The sequence below is a fragment of the Syngnathoides biaculeatus genome, chromosome 13 (assembly GCF_019802595.1).
Source record: "Syngnathoides biaculeatus isolate LvHL_M chromosome 13, ASM1980259v1, whole genome shotgun sequence".
Classification (NCBI taxonomy): domain Eukaryota; kingdom Metazoa; phylum Chordata; class Actinopteri; order Syngnathiformes; family Syngnathidae; genus Syngnathoides; species Syngnathoides biaculeatus.
In genome coordinates, this window is record NC_084652.1 from 20,259,987 (window position 1) to 20,279,525 (window position 19,539).

General features: G+C 41.9%; 1 protein-coding gene across 3 annotated transcripts in view; it reads right to left on the minus strand.

Annotated features, from left to right (window-relative positions):
- Positions 1-5,841: 5,841 nt before the first annotated feature.
- rnf220a (ring finger protein 220a) overlaps positions 5,842-19,539 on the minus strand; it is a 187,725-nt gene continuing 174,027 nt past the window's right edge. For all 3 annotated transcript variants that reach the window (XM_061839343.1, XM_061839342.1, XM_061839341.1), the window contains exons 12-13: positions 11,062-11,136; positions 5,842-7,658 (exon numbers count right to left, since the gene is read on the minus strand). In XM_061839343.1, coding sequence (XP_061695327.1) covers positions 7,587-7,658; positions 11,062-11,136 — 147 coding nt within the window. In that variant the 3' untranslated portion in view covers positions 5,842-7,586. The remainder of the gene's footprint in view (positions 7,659-11,061; positions 11,137-19,539) is intronic.

Consider the following 19,539-nt stretch of genomic DNA (forward strand, 5'->3'; position numbering starts at 1 on the left):
TATTATTAGTTTTCTATCAACAACTATTACGAGTCCCTTTCTTGTACTGTAGCAAAACAATCAACATCACACACATATTCAACATATACTACTCATCGGTATATACAGGCAAAAGACACATCAAAACATTACAAGGTACATCAAAAACATCACTTAGCTTTCGAATGGTTGGAGACGGAGACTGAGGGAGCCTATTTGCGCCGGTGTCCTTCCACGCGTTTAGGCCTTTTGGGATCAAGTCTGCCTGAAATGCCAGATGGTTTGAGGAGGGGAGCTCGTTTCCTGCCAGACATTGCCCTCATGTGGAAAATCTGAGTCAATGCTGGTAGAATAATTAGACTGAGTACGCTTGTCACCTGCCAACACCGTTTTTATTTTATTTTTAACAATCACATTACATTGTACAGGTGTACCCAATGATGTGGCTGCTGTGACCATTATTTAAAACTAGTGTGGCACCTGATCTTACATATTGATAACTGTTCCTAGATGCAAACACTCCACTCTAAAACGTGTAAAAAATGGCTGTTTTTAAATGATAAATTCACCCTTTTGCAACAATATAGCAAAACTTGCGTTGAGGTTCAGGGCAAGTGAGGCACTGATAGTGAGATTTTCCCATTTCTGAGCCAAACAAAGAAATGCATTTGCCATTAAACAACCAGCCAGGCTTTCAAAAAAGAAAAAAAGAAAAATGCACGTTTTTTTTCCAGCAAAATGAGAGACAGTCTTAGACATTGCAATGTATGAAGCTACCCTTGCAATTACTGTTTTGAAAATAATAATAATAATAATAATAATAATAATAATAATAATAATAATAAGAAGAGAAGAAGAAGAAGAAGAAGAAGAAGAAGAAGAAGAATGGCGGCACGGTGATTCAGCTGGTAAGGCGTTGGCCTCACAGTTCTGAGGTCCCGGGTTCGATCCCGGACTCGCCTGTGTGGAGTTTGCATTTTCTCCCCGTGCCTGCGTGGGTTTCTTACGGGTACTCCGATTTCTGGTGAGTGCGGCTGTTTGTCTCGATGTGCCCTGGGATTGGCTGGCAACCCCTCAGGATGTACCCTGCCTACTGGCCGTTGACAGCTGGGATAGGCTCCAGCATTCCTCGTGACCCCCGTGAGGATAAGATGCAAAAGAAAATGGATGGACGGACAATACTAATAATAATAATTTCTATAACAGAATACTTCCTTCAATTTTGAAAATATTATAATGCAGACTGTTTAACAAAAGATGAATAATAACAAAAGGATCAAACTGTGAATGAAAAATCTTCTTCTTTGCCTTTCGGCTTAAGCCGTTAGGGGTCACCACAGCGTCTCCTCTTTTTCCATCCAGAGCATCTTGTGCATCCTCCTCTCTAACACCCACTGTCCTCATGTCCTCCCTCACAACATCCATCAACCTTTTCTTTGGTCTTCCTCTCGCTCTTTTGCCTGGTAACTCCATCCTCAGCACCCTTCTACCGATATACTCACTCTCTCGCCTCTGAACATGTCCAAACCATCGAGGTCTGATCTCTCGAACATTGTCTCCAAAACATCCAACGTTGGCTGTACCTCTAAAGAGCTCATTTCTAATCCTATCCAACCTGCTCACTCCGAGCAAGAACCTCAAAATCTTCATTTCTGCTACCTCCAGTTCTGCTTTCTGTTGTCTCTTCAGCGCCACCGTCTCTAATCCATACATCATGGCCGGCCTCACTACTGTTTTATAAACTTTGCCCTTCAACCTAGCAGAGACTCTTCTGTCACATAGAACACCAGACACCTTCCACCAGCTGTTCCAACCAGCTTGGACCCATTTCTTCACTTCTTTACCACACTCGCCATTGCTCTGGATTGTTGACCCCAAGTATTTGAAGTCATCCACCCTCGCTATCTCTTCTCCCAGTACCCTCATATTTCCCCCTCCACCCCTCTCATTCACACACATATTATTTTTTACTTCGGCTAATCTTCATTCCTCTCCTTTCCTTTGCATGACTCCATCTTTCTATTTGTTCCACCACCTGCTCCCTGCTTTCACTGTATATCACAATGCCATCTGCGAATATTATGGTCCAAGGGGATTCCAGCCTATCCTTACCACAGCGAACAGGAATGGGGTCAGAGCTGATCCCTGATACAATCCCACCTTCACCATAAACTCTTCTGTTACGCCTACAGCACACCTCACCACTGTTCCGCTGCGCTCATACATGTCCTGTACTATTCTAACATATTTCTCCACCACGCCAGACTTGCGCATGCAAGACCACAGTTCCTCCCTTGGTACTGTGTCATAGGCTTTCTCTAGGTCTACAAAGATACAATGTAGCTACTTTTGACCTTCTCTGTACTTTTCCACGAGCATCCTCAAGACAAATAATGCATCTGTGGTACTCTTTCTAGGCATGAAACCATGCTGTTGCTCGCAGATACTGACTTCTGACCTGAGTCTAGCCTCTACTACTCTTTCCCATAACTTCATTGTGTGGCTCATCAACTTTATTCCTCTATAGTTGCCACAGCTCTGAACATCCCCTTTGTTCTTAAAAATGGGAACTAGCACACTTTTCCTCCATTCTTCAGGCATCTTCTCAGTATTCTGTTGAATAAATAGGCCAAAAACTCCACAGCCACCTCTTCCTCCTCTCACAGCGGTATGTCATCAGGACCAACTGCTTTTCCATTTTTCATCCTTTGTAGTGCTTTTCGTACTTTCCCCTTACTAATCATTGCCACTTCCTTCACACTTGCCTCTTGCACTCTTCCTTCTCTCTCATTTTATTCATTCATCAACTTCTCAAAGTATTCTTTCCATCTATTCGACACACTACTGGCACCAGTCAACACATTTCCATCTCTATCCTTAATCACCCTTACCTGCTGCATATCCTTCCCATCTCTATCCCTCTGTCTGGCCCACCTATAGAGATCCTTTTCTACTTTTTTCGTATCCAACATGTACATGTCATCATATGCCTCTTGTTTAGCCTTAGCCACCTCTACCGTTGCCCTACATCGCATCTCAATGTATTCCTTTCGCCTCCTCTCAATGCTCTCATTGTCCCACTTCTTTTTCGCCAATCTCTTTCTTTGAATGACTTCCTGTATTTTGCTGTTCCAGCACCGGGTTTCCTCCCCTTTCCTACCAGAAGACACACCAAGTACTCACCTGCCTGTCTCTCTGATCACCTTGCCTGTAGTCCAGTATTCCGGGAGCTCCTCTTGTCCATTGAGAGCCTGTCTCACCTCTGTCCGAAAGGCCGCACAGCATTCTTCCTTTCTCAACTTCCACCACCTGGCTCTCTGCTCTGTCTTTGTCTTCTTAAGTTTCCTACCCACCAACAGAGTCGTCCTACACACCACCATCCTGTGTTGTCGAGCTACACTCTCCCCTACCACTACTTTGCAGTCAGTGACCTCCTTCAGATTACATCGCCCGAACAGAATATAATCCATCTGCGTGCTTCTACCTCCGCTTTTGTAGGTCACTATATGTTCCTGCCTCTTCTGGAAAAAAGTGTTCATTACTGCCATTCCCATCCTTTTTGCAAAGTCCACCACCATCTGTCCCTCAAAGGTCCTTTCCTGGATGCCGTGCTTACCCCTCACTTCTTCATCGCCCCTGTTTCCTTCACCAACATGTCCATTACAATCTGCACTAATCACAACTCTCTCCATCTGGATGCTCAGAACTACTTCATCTAGTTCCTTCCAGAATTTCTCTTTCAATTCTCGGTCACATCCTACCTGTGGGGCATAGCCACTAATCATATTATCCATCCATCCATTTTCTTTGCCGCTTATCCTCACGAGGGTCACGGGGTGTGCTGGAGCCTACCCCAGCTGCCAACGGGCAGGAGGTAGGGTACACTGAACTGGTTGCCAGCCAATCGCAGGGCACATAGAGACAACAGCTGCACTCACAATCATACCTCGGGGAAATTTAGTCTCCAATTAATGTAGCATGTTTTTGGGATGTGGGGGCGAGATGGAGTGCCTGGAGAAAACCCATGCAGGCACGGGGGGGAACATGTAAACTCCACACAGGCGGGGCCGGGATGGAACCCGGGTCCTTAGAACTGCGAGGCCAACCCTTTAACAGCTGATCCACCGTGCCGCTAATCACATTATACATAATGAAAAATATTTTCACAATTATTCTAGACACATGTGGGGGTGGCCAACAGGGTCGTCACTATAACACCCCATGCCAGGTGACCCTCCAGTTTCAGTACTTAATATGAGCATGTTACAGTAATCGTCAGAGGTACTGTAATCCTGAATTCCAGTCCCTAAAGGCCCCTCATAGTCCTTTAAATGTGCAGTACTTACTCATTTTCAGGATAATAGTATGTGGTGTTTCAATGTGGAATGTTAATACAGTTTTATTAAAAAAATAAAAAAATCTTTTTTCTTTCTACTGCATCTTCAAAATACAGTTCTGTACTGTACTAATCATCATCAGGGTCCAACTAACAATGCAGTTTTTCGTTCATCCAAAGGCACACACAATCACACTAATATAAAGTATGTGGAAAACTGAATTTTTATTCGAGTGAATACGAATGTTTATGCAAATACTGTATTTCAAAAATGATTTACATTCTTTTCAGCATGGGCATTGTCACCAACGTACAAAAACTGCAAAAGAACAAAAAGTGCATATTTTGTTCCTCTTTCTTTCGTTTGCGCTTGAGCTCAAAATAGTGAGCTATAAAAATATTCCACACAGGCTTGACTTTATTCACAAGAGGCATTTGTGAGGTGATCGCACAGTGGCTACAATCAGCCTCATAATAATGACACATGCAGTGATCTAAGAAAAAAAGATTTCAGCATACCTAGTATGCACAGAGGATGATTCGAGATTTTACTATCAATTACATGTCGCATGCTTTAACCCAGGAGGTGTTCTCCCATCCCCTACAAAAAAAGATTTATATTTTTCCAGGGACCCCCTCATAATTCTGAAGCCAGTTAAACATAAATACCATGCGTTCTCCTATTTTTGTTTCCTGAAACAAAAACTTTTCAATGACTTCCTATTTTTTTTTGGAAAGAGTCTGTATATCAGATGGGCAAATCCCAAAGGACCCTTCAGAACCCTGCTGAATGCGTAGAGCTGCTCAACTGTGAATTGAGTGTTTTAAGTACCATTCCTAGTTGTCCCTACCGACTCACAACATCCAAGTCAAGGGCAGCACAGTGTGGATAGTGCACTACTTCCACCCGTCCAATGGTGGACCAGAATTTGCTAAAAGTTATTCTTGGTGACTTTACCAAACTCCTTAGGATTGGCTTTTTGCACCATTTACCACCAAAGCCGCATTACGCTTGCCGGTGCCAGTTAGCTGCCTCCCAAGTCCAGTCCAGTGAATCAGCCATAGGTGAACCCCAATACAGTGCGGAAATGCTGTTATTATAAATGAATTCACAAACTAATTGAAAAACAAACAATACATTGACTAGGACTTGGATTTTATTAACACAAATCTGGTAACAACTTCAGAATCTAGTAACTGATTAAAGATGTCAAAGCTTAAGAGACTGCTGAAGCGTGATCTTCAAGCTTTAATTTAAAATTGTTTGTGTCACTTATTTTCTTCTAAGATTTTTTTTTCGGTGTGTGTGGATTATTTAATTAGGGTTTGCCAAGACTCAAAGACTGGTCAGAACTAAAACAGATACCTGTAGTTTACCAGATTTTGATTTTTTTCTTTTTTTTTAACTGTGAGTGTGGTGACCTAACGTGCTCTCCAAAGCTAAAAAACGAAAAAATAGGAACAAAATATAATTAAGCATTATCAAGCAAAGGGAACGAGACACAAGAAGACCCAAATAGGTAAAGTGAGATTTACAATCATTTAATTAATGTCAAACGTAGTTTACAAATGGGAAAGACACGTACCATTTCCAAGAATATACAAGACACAAAATAATTGTGACGAAAGTCATCTTGTGCAAGTTGTCATCTTTAGGGCAGGTTCGAATCAACGTGAAAGCCAAGAATGGCACATTGGATCTGGTTCACTGGTTATTGTTTAAAAAGGTTGAGAGCTACAGGGGAAAATAATAATAATAATGTTAATATCACCAGTGGGGATGAACTCATCACAGGAAATCCGCTCATGCGGCACTTGGCCCAGATGGAGTGGTTATCTGAGGCAAAGGTGTGTTTACATGTTTGGAGAGCGGATTCATCAGTTTTGCCAAAACAAGCTGCCTTAAAGCCTATTAAAATGTGCACAACCAGAAATTGTCCCTTATGCCTATGACCATCTTCATAAAGAGTTTTTTCTTTATATTTGACGACCCAGGATTTGTGAACAGGACCACCCGTGTGATTTAAGAATGTTTTATTTTCTTTTTTTTTTCTCATCATTTTTAACAACAATACAGACGCCACAGAATACATAGTTTTACAAACACAAAGCACACCACCACCTCAGCTGCTGCTGCCAAAAGATAGGGGGAGGGGGGTAAGTTGCAGGTTGCTGCCAGTTTCAGCATGGGCCATTCCTCTTTACCAGACTTTGTAATTTAGCTAGAAAATGTCTGGGACCCTCATGTTGTCTTTTTTGACTATTGCAGCAAAGCAGGATGAGAATGATGGAAAATCACCTTGTTGAGAATCATTTTTGGATATAAACCTATTTCCAAGTGAAAAGATTCAGAGTATTTGGAGCAAAAAGCAGCAGCTCAGTTCCATCGCTCTGCTTGCTTGGCATGAAGTTTTGGGAGTTCGGAATCTCTCCCATCCATTAAAACAAAAAAAAAAAGAAAAAAATGAAAAAGATCGTCACTTGCTTCTTTTTTAGCGCTACACTCAATTAGATACTCTGCAGTACCCCTAAATCTTTGACCATTTAGTCTTGAGTAGTTTTTTTCTGTACAGTGAGCATTTTCAAACAATATTTTTTGTGAAAAAAACATAAGGCTTCTTTAATTCCAGCCATTTTTTCCTCCAAATTCTTCTTACTAAAACAGAACTTAAATATTGTACACTCATGTGTCTGCTAAGAAAACGGTATGCATTTAACAGTGTATGTTTGCCAAATTTTAAATTCTAACTTTGTAAACATACACAAACTTAATGACGTCCTTAGATTGCAACTTGAATGTGAGGATACATTTTTCCTTAACACACCCAGGTTATCAAGAAAAATTGGTGGAGCAGAGGGGACGTTCAAAAAGAGTCAGGGCACATGGTTGGAGTCTGGGAGTTGGGTGTTTCAGAAGTTGCTAACAAGTCCAGCTCCATTTGAGCAAAAAGTTCTCAGCAGGGCTAATGTGGGTGACTCAAGTGTCAGGATGTCTGCTAAATAAAAGTCCATGGAGATATGACACCCAATAATTAATATCAGTGAGGTGGGGGAACAGCCGGTCTCCCTATGTTGCTGTGGGAAGGTGGGTGGGGTCGGCAACAGACTGAGCGCTGCTCATGTCATCCATTCAAGCCAGCTCAACTCCCAGGACTCTCTCTTTTGGAAGGTTTGGCGCCAACAACCTGGTCTACAGAGTTGAGAGGGGTGGAATCAAAATAACAACAGAAATTAAATCCATGGTGGTGGCCAATACACGGAGGTGCTCTCTTTACAAGTAGACACGCCGCAAGTCCCCGGGTGAAGTAATGGTGTTGCACTGAGGGCAAAGTTTCTTGTTCCCCTGCGGACAAAAGATGAAAGAGAGTTCAACTTTAGTGCATTGGCTCTCATGTAGAGTTACTACTCTGCCAAGTTACGTCACTGAGTGCTAAGCTATTTTTGAGCTGAACAAATGCTGCTTTCACACAGATGGAAGACCGATTCAAAGTACTCTTGACAATTTAGTAGCTCTTAACAGGTGGAGAAAAATTTCTTCCGCTTTTGCTTTCAGTTAGCACTCATGTTGTGCCATCTGCGGTAACATAGCATGGGATGCATCGCCATTTCAGTGAAGAGGAATCCACACAAATCATGCTTCCAGACAGCTTTATCATCAATACAGTGTATGAATGTTCAGTTACAATTAAAACCATTAGAAAGGTATTACAGTAAACCCTCTATACTTCACAGATCACCTTTTCAGTGATTCAGTGCATCACGGCTTTCTGAGCCCCACCAAAACAAACAAACAAACAAACGGAGTGCTACGTACTAATGCGCCATCCCTAGTGCATAAACAAAAAAAATATATATCTTACTAACGACAGCAATATTAAAAAGAGTGAAACATACGAATGAATATTTTCTGTACCCTGTACCTTCTGTGTGTATTTGAATGGAAACATGATTTTTCTGCAAAAGGGACTATGATGAGTGATCTGTGTAAAGGAATGACAGCATGTGACTTGTATTGTGAGATATTGAGTGAAAACCCCTTGAAAGGGCATTGAAGATGAAACATGGGTGGGCCTTTCAGCATGCTAATGAATGAGTATGTTCGACCTCTGTCATTGCCAACAAAGGGTGTATAACAAAGTACCGAGATAAATCTTTGTTATTGTGCAAATACACATTTTCCACCATCATTTGCAAATGAATTCTTAAAAATCTGACAATGTGAGTTTCTGGATTTCTTTCTCATTTTGCCTCTCATAGGTAAGCTAAAACAGCTTCAACTCCTATGGGAAGGATAATGGGAATTCTCCCATGAGTATATTTGTGAGTTCATATATAGACGTTTGACAAGCAGGCCTAGCTCACTGTCCTATTGGGTTAAAGGCAGGAAGGAAGGACTCTGTGCATGGCAGTCAAGTTCATCCATACCAAATTCTCTCGTCCGTTTCCTTCTGGATCTTCCTTTGTGCATCAGTCCACAGACATGATGGAAGAGGAAAGGGTAGTCCCCAAATACATCTACGTCACATGTTTTGTTATTTTGGCAACGTGTCTTCCCGTCAGGAACCCATGGACTTTACTTTATGGGGGAGCAGCGAAATGGATGAGATTTGCCGTCCATGGACCACCAGCAACGTATAGAGAAGCCGATGACAATGTTAGTAACGCAAGCATCAGAGCCTCTTTTCCACCTCCTCCTCATGCCAGGGGGACTAGACTGCATCACATGTCTTTTGTGGAAAATGGAAGAAGCTAAAGGAGGTGATAGCTTGCATGGAGCTCCACTGCGATTGAGATTGACCGTCATTGTTAGGTTCTTCCATTTTCTAATGATTGCTCCAACAGTGGACCTTTTTTCACCCAGCTGCTAGGCAATTTCTTCGTAGCCCTTTGCAGCCGTGTGGAGTTGTACAATTTTGTCTCTGGTGTCTTTGGAGAACTCTTTAGTCTTGGCCATGTTACAAGTTTGAGTCTGACTGATTGTATGGGGTGGACAGGTGTCTTTATGCAGCTAACGACCTCACACAGGGGCATCTGATTCAGAATAATATATGGAGTGGAGGTGGACTTTTAAAGGTGGACTAACAGGTCTTTGAGGGTCAGAATTCTAGCTGATAGGCAGGTGTTCAAATACATAATTTGCAGCTCTATCACACAAATCGTTACAAAAATCATACATTGTGATTCCTGGATTTTTCTTTTTAGATTATCTCTCACAGTGGACATGCACCTATGATAAAAATTTCAAACCCCTCCATGATTCTAAGTGGGAGAAATTGCAATATAGCAGGGTGTTCAAATACCTATATTCTTCACTGTACATTTTTGCTGAGCTGTGTTGGTGGCTGAGAATTTTAGTAGCGATGGCGCTCCGGAGACATGGTTGCAAACTTCCATCAAAAAAATTTACATGTTGCGAGGTTGGCAGCTTGAAAAGTAGATCCTGGGGCAAAAATGTTTGGGCACCCCTGATACAAAGCTTTATGAAAAAGCTGTACACATTCATTCTAGTATGGCAACCCCACCAAGACATGAAAAAGGAGTATGCTACACTTTCTTTCCAATATGACAGGGTATATATGACTGCATATGTACAGATGTGCTCATAAGTTTACAAACCCAGTCAGAACTTGTGAAATGTTTTTTTTTAAAATATGAAATATGAATAGAACAACCACAAATTTCTTCATGATTGTTTTGTTTAATTGAGCTTTTCTGAAATGCTTGACTGTTTAATTAAAAAAATATTTAACCTGGACCTTCATGTTTTTTTCAGCAAGTAGTGCATTTCATACATAAGAAACAAGAAAAGAAAAAAACGCTGCACTCTATCAACTATAAAATAGTTTAAATGAATGCAAATAACAGTGATATTATAAATGTTAAGCATACTTATATAGTTTTGCATTTATAATATCCTCATCCGGGCTGAGGCAATAACCAATTAATTTCAGTTTTATATCGGATGTGCTTCCTGTGAGGCTGTTGTAATATTCTCTTTGGACACTTAATTTATCTGTTAACTTGCCATTTAGGTTGCTCTCCACTGTAATGCTGTTACAGCCAGAGTTATGTCAAAAGTGTACTTTAAACCTAATCCCTTATTGCTGGCATTTTGTGATTAGCATGTTATCTATTCTCACTTAAAGTGTTGCATGGTTAGCTACTTGTCTCAATAATGGAACATGTCAGTGTAACCAATTTGCCACCATGGAGGAGAGGATTAGTTATTTAAAAGAGATTCCATAACAGACGAAAGTGTGGCTTGTAGCTGGTGTGGAGTATGACTCAGACTTGGACATTTAGCTTAGCACACTACATAGCATCACCCCGACTCTTGCAAGCGGCTTGTAAAGGAGGGAGGATGCGTATCCAGGAACATTCAGTTTCGTAACAAAATACAGACATTCTGTAACAGTTAGAAGCTATAGAGCTGCAACTAGCTCTGACAATAGAGGGTGTCAATGTGAGTGTGGTCCCTTCTCTGGAGAACGGAGGAGTTTTGATTTCGGTCTTTTGCCTCTAATCCTGACTCCTCCTTCTGCCTGGGGTAAGGTGTGGCTATGAGCGTTCCTTAGTGCTGATAGCCCTTCATAATACTCTGTTCTCAACCAAGTTGTATTTTAATAATCGTTTTTACAAAGTCCTTTTGTATATGGGATCGGGGGGTGTCTTTATTTCGTATGAAGGATGCCAGACGAAGTATTAATTGCTTGATAACAACTTGTGTGCGTTTGTGAGGTACATACCAGAGTCCTGAGCCAGCATTCTTCACAGTGGACATGCCAACACTGTATGGAGGTGAGTGGCATCGCATAAGAGTCCTGCAGAGACAGAGATAAGAAGGGTTGACTCCACATTCATGGGACACAAGCATCGCAAGAATCTAAAAAAAAAAAACCAAAAAAAAAAAAAAAAAAAAAACAGAACAACACTGTACGACAAAGACCAACCCTGACCAATTAGGTGCATCACACCACTGACCATGACGTGACAGACCCGGCAGCCACTGAACCACTGAGCAAGGCAGCATGGAGGGGAGGTGTTTCAGCAGTGACCTGCAGGTCATTTATGCACACACACGCACAGACAATATCAGGCAAGCAACGAGCAGCGACGTGGGGGAAGCAGGCTCAGGGAGGACAAGATGAGGGAGACAGCCATGAATGAATCCAATTTTATTGGTGGTTGTTTGTTTTTGTCTCAAAAAGGATTGAGAAATGAGGGAGGACGTGGTCAAGGGAGGGCGGGAGTGCCTTACCCTCCGTAGAGGCTGTGGGAGGAGCCTCTTAATGCTGCTGCTGTAGCCACCAATCACAAGGCCCCTGTACAGGTAGTACAAGCCAAGGGGGAGGGACTTAGGCTGCCTCTCTCTGACCTCACTGGCCAAAGCCCGGGACCCTGGCCATGCCCCTACTCTCTTGATTTCCACACCTGCCTGGATAGCAGGCTTCCTCTGCGGAAGGGAGGGATGGGGGTGTTGGGGGAGGAAAGGGTGCAGCACAGAGGCGGCTTGTCGTGATTGCACTCGCATTCACTCACAGTGCAGTATGGATTCAAAAGACGAAAGGCTCATACAGATGAGAGCGTGTAACGGTGAGAGCCACCCAGTGAGGACAGAGGAATGACAATTTTAACATCCTCTATGGCCACCAAAGGTTTCATAGATTAATGAGAGTAAAGCTATCACTTAATTTTGCTCAAAATTAAATCTGTTGATTTAGTAGAATATGCATCACTAACTAAACTCAAAACTAAATTGGACTTGATCTAATAAATCGCATGTCACATGAAACAAAGCATGTAATGTAAAAGATGGAACAAATATAGTGCGTTTACAATCATAAAATAAAAGCTTTAATTTACTACTTTCTCACTTTGTTTCATATTACACCAGAAAAATGAACGAATATTTGATTGAAGCCAGTAATCAAGACAACTGATTAACATGAACAGAGCCAGCTATCATAGACCCACAAGGGCTGCTTTATTTCAAAATATGGATTTTGACATAATTAACATTATTTTTCCACAACTGTTTAAAGACAACACACAAACAAACATGTTTTAATGGAACTTTAAATGAAATTAAGCAGTAGCTCAGGATAGACTCCTTCTGTTGACATACACCATCCATCCATTTTCTTGGCTGCTTATTCTCACAAAGGTCGCGGGTGTGCTGGAGCCTATGCCAACTGACATTAGGCAGGAGGCGGAGTACACTCTGAACTGGTTGCCAGCCAATCACAGGGCACATCGAGACGAACAGCCGCACTCACAATAACACCTAGGGGCAATTTAGTGCGTCCAATTAATATTGCATGTTTTTGGGAAGTGGGAGGAAACCGGAGTGCCTGGAGAAAACCCACACAGGCACGGGGAGAACATGCAAACTCCACACAGGGAGGGCTGGGTCTGAACCTGGGTCATCAGAACTGAGACCAACGCTTTATAGAGAAATAAAGATGAGCCACACAATGAAGTTATGGGAAAGAGTAATGGAGGCTAGACTCGGGACAGAAGTATCTGCGAGCAAGAATATTTTTCATGCCTAGAAAGAGTACCACAGATGCATTTGCCTTGAGGATGCTCGTGGAAAGGTATAGAGAAGGTTAGAAGGAGCTACAGTGTGTCTTAGTAGACCTAGAGAAAGCCTATGACAGAGTACCAAGAGAGGAACTGTGGTACTGCATGCGTAAGTCTGGTGTGGCAGGGAAGTATGTTAAAATAGTACAGGACATGTATGATGGTAGCAGAACAATGGTGAGGTGTGCCTTAGGTGTGACAGAGGAATTTAAGGTGGAGGTGGGACTGCATCAGGGATCAGCTCTGAGCCCCTTCCTGTTTGCAGTGGTAATGGATAGGCTGACAGATGAGGTTAGACTGGAATCCCCCTGGACTATGATTTTTGCAGATGATATTGTGATCTGCCGTGAAAGCAGGGAGCAGGCGGAGGAACAATTAGAAAGATGGAGGCACGCACTGGAAAAAAGAGGAATGAGGATCAGCTGAAGTAAAACAGAATATATGTAAATGAATGTGAGGGGTGGAGGGGGAAATGTGAGGCTACAGGGAGAAGAGATTCAAATACTTGGGGTCAACAATCCAGAGCCATGGTGAGTGTGGTAAAAAAGTGAAGAAACGGATCCAAGCAGGTTGGAACAGCTGATGGAAGGTCTCTGGTGTGTTATGATACAGAAGAGTCTCTGCTAGGATGAAGGGCAAAGTTTATAAAACAGTGGTGAGGCCGGCCATGATGTACAGAAGAAACAACACGAAGCAGAACTCGAGGTAGCAGAAATGAAGATGTTGAGGTTCTCCCTTGGAGAGCTGGTTGGATAGGATTAGAAATGAGCTAATTACAGGCACAGCCAAAGTTGGATGTTTTGGAGACAGGGTTCGAGAGAGCAGACTTCGATGGTCTTGAGGCGAGAGATTGAGTATATTGGTAGAAGGGTGCTGAGGATGGAGCTGACAAGCAAAAGAGCGAGAGGAAGACCAAAGAAAAGGTTGATGGATGTTGTGAGGGAGATGAGATGAGGAAAGTGGGTGTTAGAGAAGAGGATGCACGAGATAGGCTTGGATGGAAAAAGATGACACGCTGTGGTGTCCCCTAACGGGACAAACCGAAATGAAAAGAAGAAGATTCTCTTCCCGAAGTGGAAATCCTTTGTACTATAGTGGAACCTTGGTTGACAAGCTTAATTAGCTCTGACAGTATTTGCGAAAAGAAGGAATTTTTCCTCAATAAAATGAATAACTAAAATTAATATATTTGAGCCGCTGAAGAGCGCGCCTGAGAAAACCTACACAAGCACAGAGACAAAGCAAGCTCAACACAGGAAGACCGGAGCCTGGATTCAAACTCCCAACCTCAGAAATGTAAGGTAGATGTGGTGACCACCTCTGCCTCAGAAGAAACAATTGAATTGAATAAAAACAAAATGAGAGCTCATTGGACCCTACTGCATCCACAATAATTTCTAGGGCTTCCTCATAGCATAATTACTTTTTTAAATTTTAGTTTAATGGGAAACATACTGGGGGGTAATTTAGAACTGCCCGGATCCTCCATAAAGATCTCATATACGTGACGCACAAAGTAAATGACATTCAAACTCCGTGTACTGTGGCTGCTGTGAGTGTTTCCAGGCTAAAACAAAGTTTGTGAAATTAATATTTGTGCAAAAACGTTTGGAAACTAATATCTTTTTGAACTGTTTGTGTTCTCGCAGAGCCGAGCAAAAGATGGATTGACAGTGAAAAAGCAGCTGGCACTGGTAATAGCAGTGATGGAGATGCTTCAAGCTCCATCTATCCATTTTCTGAGCCGCATATCCTCAACAGGGTGGCTGGAGTGGTGTAGCCAATCTAGCTGTAACCCTGAACTGGTTGCCAACCAATTGCAGGGCACATAGAGACAGACAACAGTCACACTCAAAATCACACCCAGGGCAAATTTAGAGTGTCCTATGAATCCATGTTTTTGCGATGTGGGAAGAAACCGGAGTGCCCGGAGAAAACCAACGCAGACAGGGAGAACATACAAACACCGAACAGGTGGGGTCGGGATTTGAAACCTGGTCCTCAGAACTGTGAGGCCAAAGCTCCATAGCTGTGCACCATGCCGCCAGGCTTCAAGATGTGAGTGTAAATATAGTTCAGGTACAATGGAAATAAATGGATATACTATGTTATGTGCTGCAAGAAAATTAGACTTCTAAAAAAAAATCTAATCAAAACTTTACACAATTAACATGACTTATAACCTGAAAAGGTCATGCAACAAACTAATGTCGTGCTTTCAAACCAATAGTCTATTTCAACACCTTCCTTTTACAGCACTCAGTCTTATTGGGTAGGATTCTATCAGTGTGGTACATGTTGATGTGACAATACTTGTCCACTCTTTTTCGCCAAAAATCTACAAATCTGTCCGATTGTTAGGGCATTTCGTATGTACAGCCCTCTTCAGATCTTCATCCTTTTGTGTGATTGTATTTTGGTCTCTACTCTGGCTTTTGTTGACTTGGATGTGAGTCATTGTCATGCTGAGCTATGAAGTTGTTCGGCTTTCTTGCAGGACCCTAAAGGCTTTTGTGGATATGATCATTATTACCTCCACCTTGAACAAGACCCCAGTTTTGGCTGAAGAAAAACACTATTCCACCACCATGCTTCACCGTGGGTCTGATTCTCTTTTTGTCGTCAAGCCGTAAAAGTAAGGTTCTTTCTGGCTGTCCCGTTCGGGGTCGCCACAGCGTGGCATCTCAGAGCCGTATTGGTGCAAAATATAACCTTTGGAATTATGACCAAAAAGTTAAAACTTGGTTTGCTGGAATTTTGGGAACATAGTGCTCACATGCATCTGGGAGATCTGAAGTGTGTATTTGCAGAATGCAGCCAATCTTAGGTGTTTTTCTTTGTAAGAAAAGGCTTTTGTCTTGTCACCCAACAGAACCCAGACACATGAAGACCACGCCAGATTGTCGTCGCATGCACTAAACAGTATTTCCCAGAAATGTTGCACTTCCTTCAATGTTGTTGTTGACCAACTAGAGGTCCTCCCTGAACATTTCTTTTTCTCATCTTTTTCATCAATTTCTGATGGGCATCCAGTTTTTGGTATTGGTATTCTCCACTTGATGGGCCTCATACTGTCACCCTTGAAAAATAAGATACCCGTGATGCTGCAGACGCTTTCGGCGGACCATGGCTTGTTCTTTCAATACTTGACTCCAAAAATCTCAGCAAATGCCTATCAGAACAGCTGAACTCTATTTCAGGTTAATCGGAGAGTTTAAATGGTAGAAGATGTGTGTTGACTCCCATTTAACATTTGTTTGCATGAGATTGGTTGGTTCTGAACACTGTCACATCTCCAGTTAGAAGAGGCTGTGTACAGTGCTCACGTGTGCAACCACATTATCTCACTTGTTTATTTTTACTTCCACTAAAATATTTTTGCGGGGGGTCCAATTTAGTTCTACAGGTCATATTAATGATAAAAAAATGTTTAAATAATCTATCTGGGCCTTATTTATTTATGTCAAAAGAATCTCATATGAACAAGGATGGGAAAACTGCTTGTATGTAGAAGCACCAAAAATTAAAACTCCTGACCGAAACTGAGGAACCAGAGGCTGAAAACTGGAAGCCGATACGCCCATAAATTAATCATTCAAGTTTTGTGTAAATTCTTTTCATACAAAAAAAAAAGAAACACAAACAACATTACATTAAATATAAATCAAATTCCACAATTATTAGTAAAACTGCATTCATGAGTATGACCACAGAGCAGCCTAGCCTATAGAAATTCACTTCAAGAACAATTTACCCGGATTTAAACGTTTCAAATTATGTTAAGAATATTACCAAAAGCAGTTGTTTATTACAGAATAGGATAAAACTAAAACTGAATACATTTATTTTCATTATATTATGACTGTTATTGTTAATAAATTATGGCTTCAATATTTATTTTAATTAATTCAATCAAACTTGTAATGCTGGACGCATTCGGAGCCAAATGTCTTCTCTCGCATGGTCTTCTTTGTCTATATTTCCTGTATCCATTACTGCTGATGGAATGTTACAAATCCTCCAATTACAGGACTAATCAAGGTTATCTTAAATGTGTTGTTAAGAAACTCATGATTCATTTTTGATTGTTTAGGTTACTTTAAACATTTACATTTAAATATTCCGATATTGTTTCAGTAAAGAGTAAAATGCAGTAGAGTAAGTTGTTCTTGCATCTATTTTAGTTATTTTGTCCCACTTAATATTGTTGGGACATTACGTTGAAGGGCTTTCTTGATTGAAGAAGTGTGGAGGTAATCAGGCTTGGGCCTGACAAGAGAAAATTAACCACAAATTCTGATTAGCTACAATTAGTTTAGGATTGAACAAGGAGGTAACTACTGTCTGATATGGAGCCACGATACTTTGAAAAGCTTTTTCCAATCAATAAAATCATCATGTAAAAATATCATTTTAAGTTAACTTGGATTACGTTTGTCTGATATTTAATTTTTTCAGATCTAAAACAAAGTGGAGAAACGATGCAAAAATATATTAATTTCAGAAGGATACAAATACTTTTTCATGACACTGCATGTCGGATGTAATTTATGTCTTTTTTTTCATTGAAAAAGTCTTGCGGTTCGAATAAAAAAAAATGCACTTTTGGGCTATTTTGGGCTGGCTCAAATTTCAGTGCATCATTACTCGTATCCACTGTACATGTTTTTATGTGTGATGAAATCTATGGGAGTGATGAAAGATAATGATAAATGATAAGCAGTGTGGAGCAATGTGTCCACAGGGCAGTGAGTAATCAATCACTATGGCCTCTGTATCACCTTGGGGGCTGGGAAACCTTTAGGAAGTGCAATCATCTATGATTACTCATGTACACACACAAGCACAAGATGCGGCCGCTGCACTGTTCCGACACATAAAGGATGACAGACTGGGTCCTTGACACAAATGGGAGCACATAAACTTAAAAACTAAAATTAAAAAACCCCTGCGGTAGGGGGGTATCATCAGATATTCAACATCCAATTAACAACGATACTGGCAATGTGTATATGATATTGCTATTGATGATGTAGCTCTTATTGATCTGTGAGGCTAATCAATCCTGACTACAAACATGAGTCATCTTTTTACCTGACAGCACAATTTCACCAACCTCCACCAATTCAGGGTATCGATGTATGCTGACCACAGTAATTCAATGTTTACATACCTTAAAGCCCAAGTGTCATTCCTATAAACATTCTAAAACAGATATTATAATGAAAAATACATATAACATTATTCACTTCAATGTCTATACGAAAAAATAAATGTGAGCGGAGAGCGCGTCATCCATGCGCAAAGTTGCAAAAGTGTCATTCTACGATATCCAAGTGGTTGCCATATTGGCTGCATCCTCCGTCCGTGTCGTCACCCGGACATTCGCAAATGAAAACGCGGTGCACCCTAACTATGGAAGATAAACGCGCCCCTTCTGACACGGAAGCTCTTTTCGAAAAGGAGAACACCACACAACCGAGTGAAGCTACCGGGGCAATATTACACTATTGTTTCGAGCCCTCGGGGCAATATTGCACTATTGTTTCGAGCCATATTCAGATAATATGCGATCACGGCCAAACCGCATCCCCGTCCGATCCACTTCCGCGGCGGAGATGAGCCATCGTGGCTCATCGCAGCCGGCCAGTGTGGCTTATAACGGAGCCAAGCTGTGCTGCTTCAGGGGGTTGTTCACATACACCGCAGTACGCGATGAGCAACACAGTCGAGTCGGGGCGCTTTACTGCGTGCACGCGGCTGAGTAAGTCATTCTCGGCTGGGTTCTTAAGAGCCACCCCCGTTCACAAAGCCCTACCCGCAGCCATCCCAGAAGCTGTGACCGCCGACCGCAGCGCCTCAGCCGGTGTGGCTGATTTTCGGCGCCGTGGTGGCATATAATGGAGCCAAACCGTGCTGCTTTTAGGGGGTTCATAGCCGCCGCAGTACTCGATGAACACCGTCGAGCCTGGGTGCATTACTGCGCGCACGCGGCTGAGTGAGGCATTCTTGGCTGGGTTCTTCAGATTTTCCACTGTCCGCGGAGCAGCCCGACGCTGTCCGACGCACACATCGACATATTTCGTACGCGGGTCTTTTGTTATGTTATGAGAGACTGATTATGTGGTCCGCCCCAAACTATTATTTTTTTTTAGTAGCTGTATACACACCTACCTGTCGTTCGGAACCCACAAAGCTCTCATCCTCTGCACCTGTGCAATCGATTTTTCACAACGAACCGGGTCTCTTTCAAACTTATGAAGGGTAATTCCATTCTCCCGAGTGTTCAAGCAATGTCAAGCAATGCAATGAGCCGGCATTTTGGCTAACACGAAGGAACAACGAGCTACCTTCCTGGAGGTAAAACTAATGGAAACAAACGAGTCCACTAGGGGGCGCCGCTGTCCTTTATGTCACTTCCTGCTTCTTCGAGAAAACAAATCCCTTGAGAGGATTTTCATGGCGGGAGTTACAAAAAGCTGCATACATCAAAATCATGTTTTGTGGTGAAAAAACACATGGGCCCATATTGGCTGACGTTATTTCATTAATAACATACTAAAAAAAAATCATCCATTTCATGACAGTAGCCCTTTAACGACTCTACACTCAATGGTAATACTCTGCAATATCTTTTACGG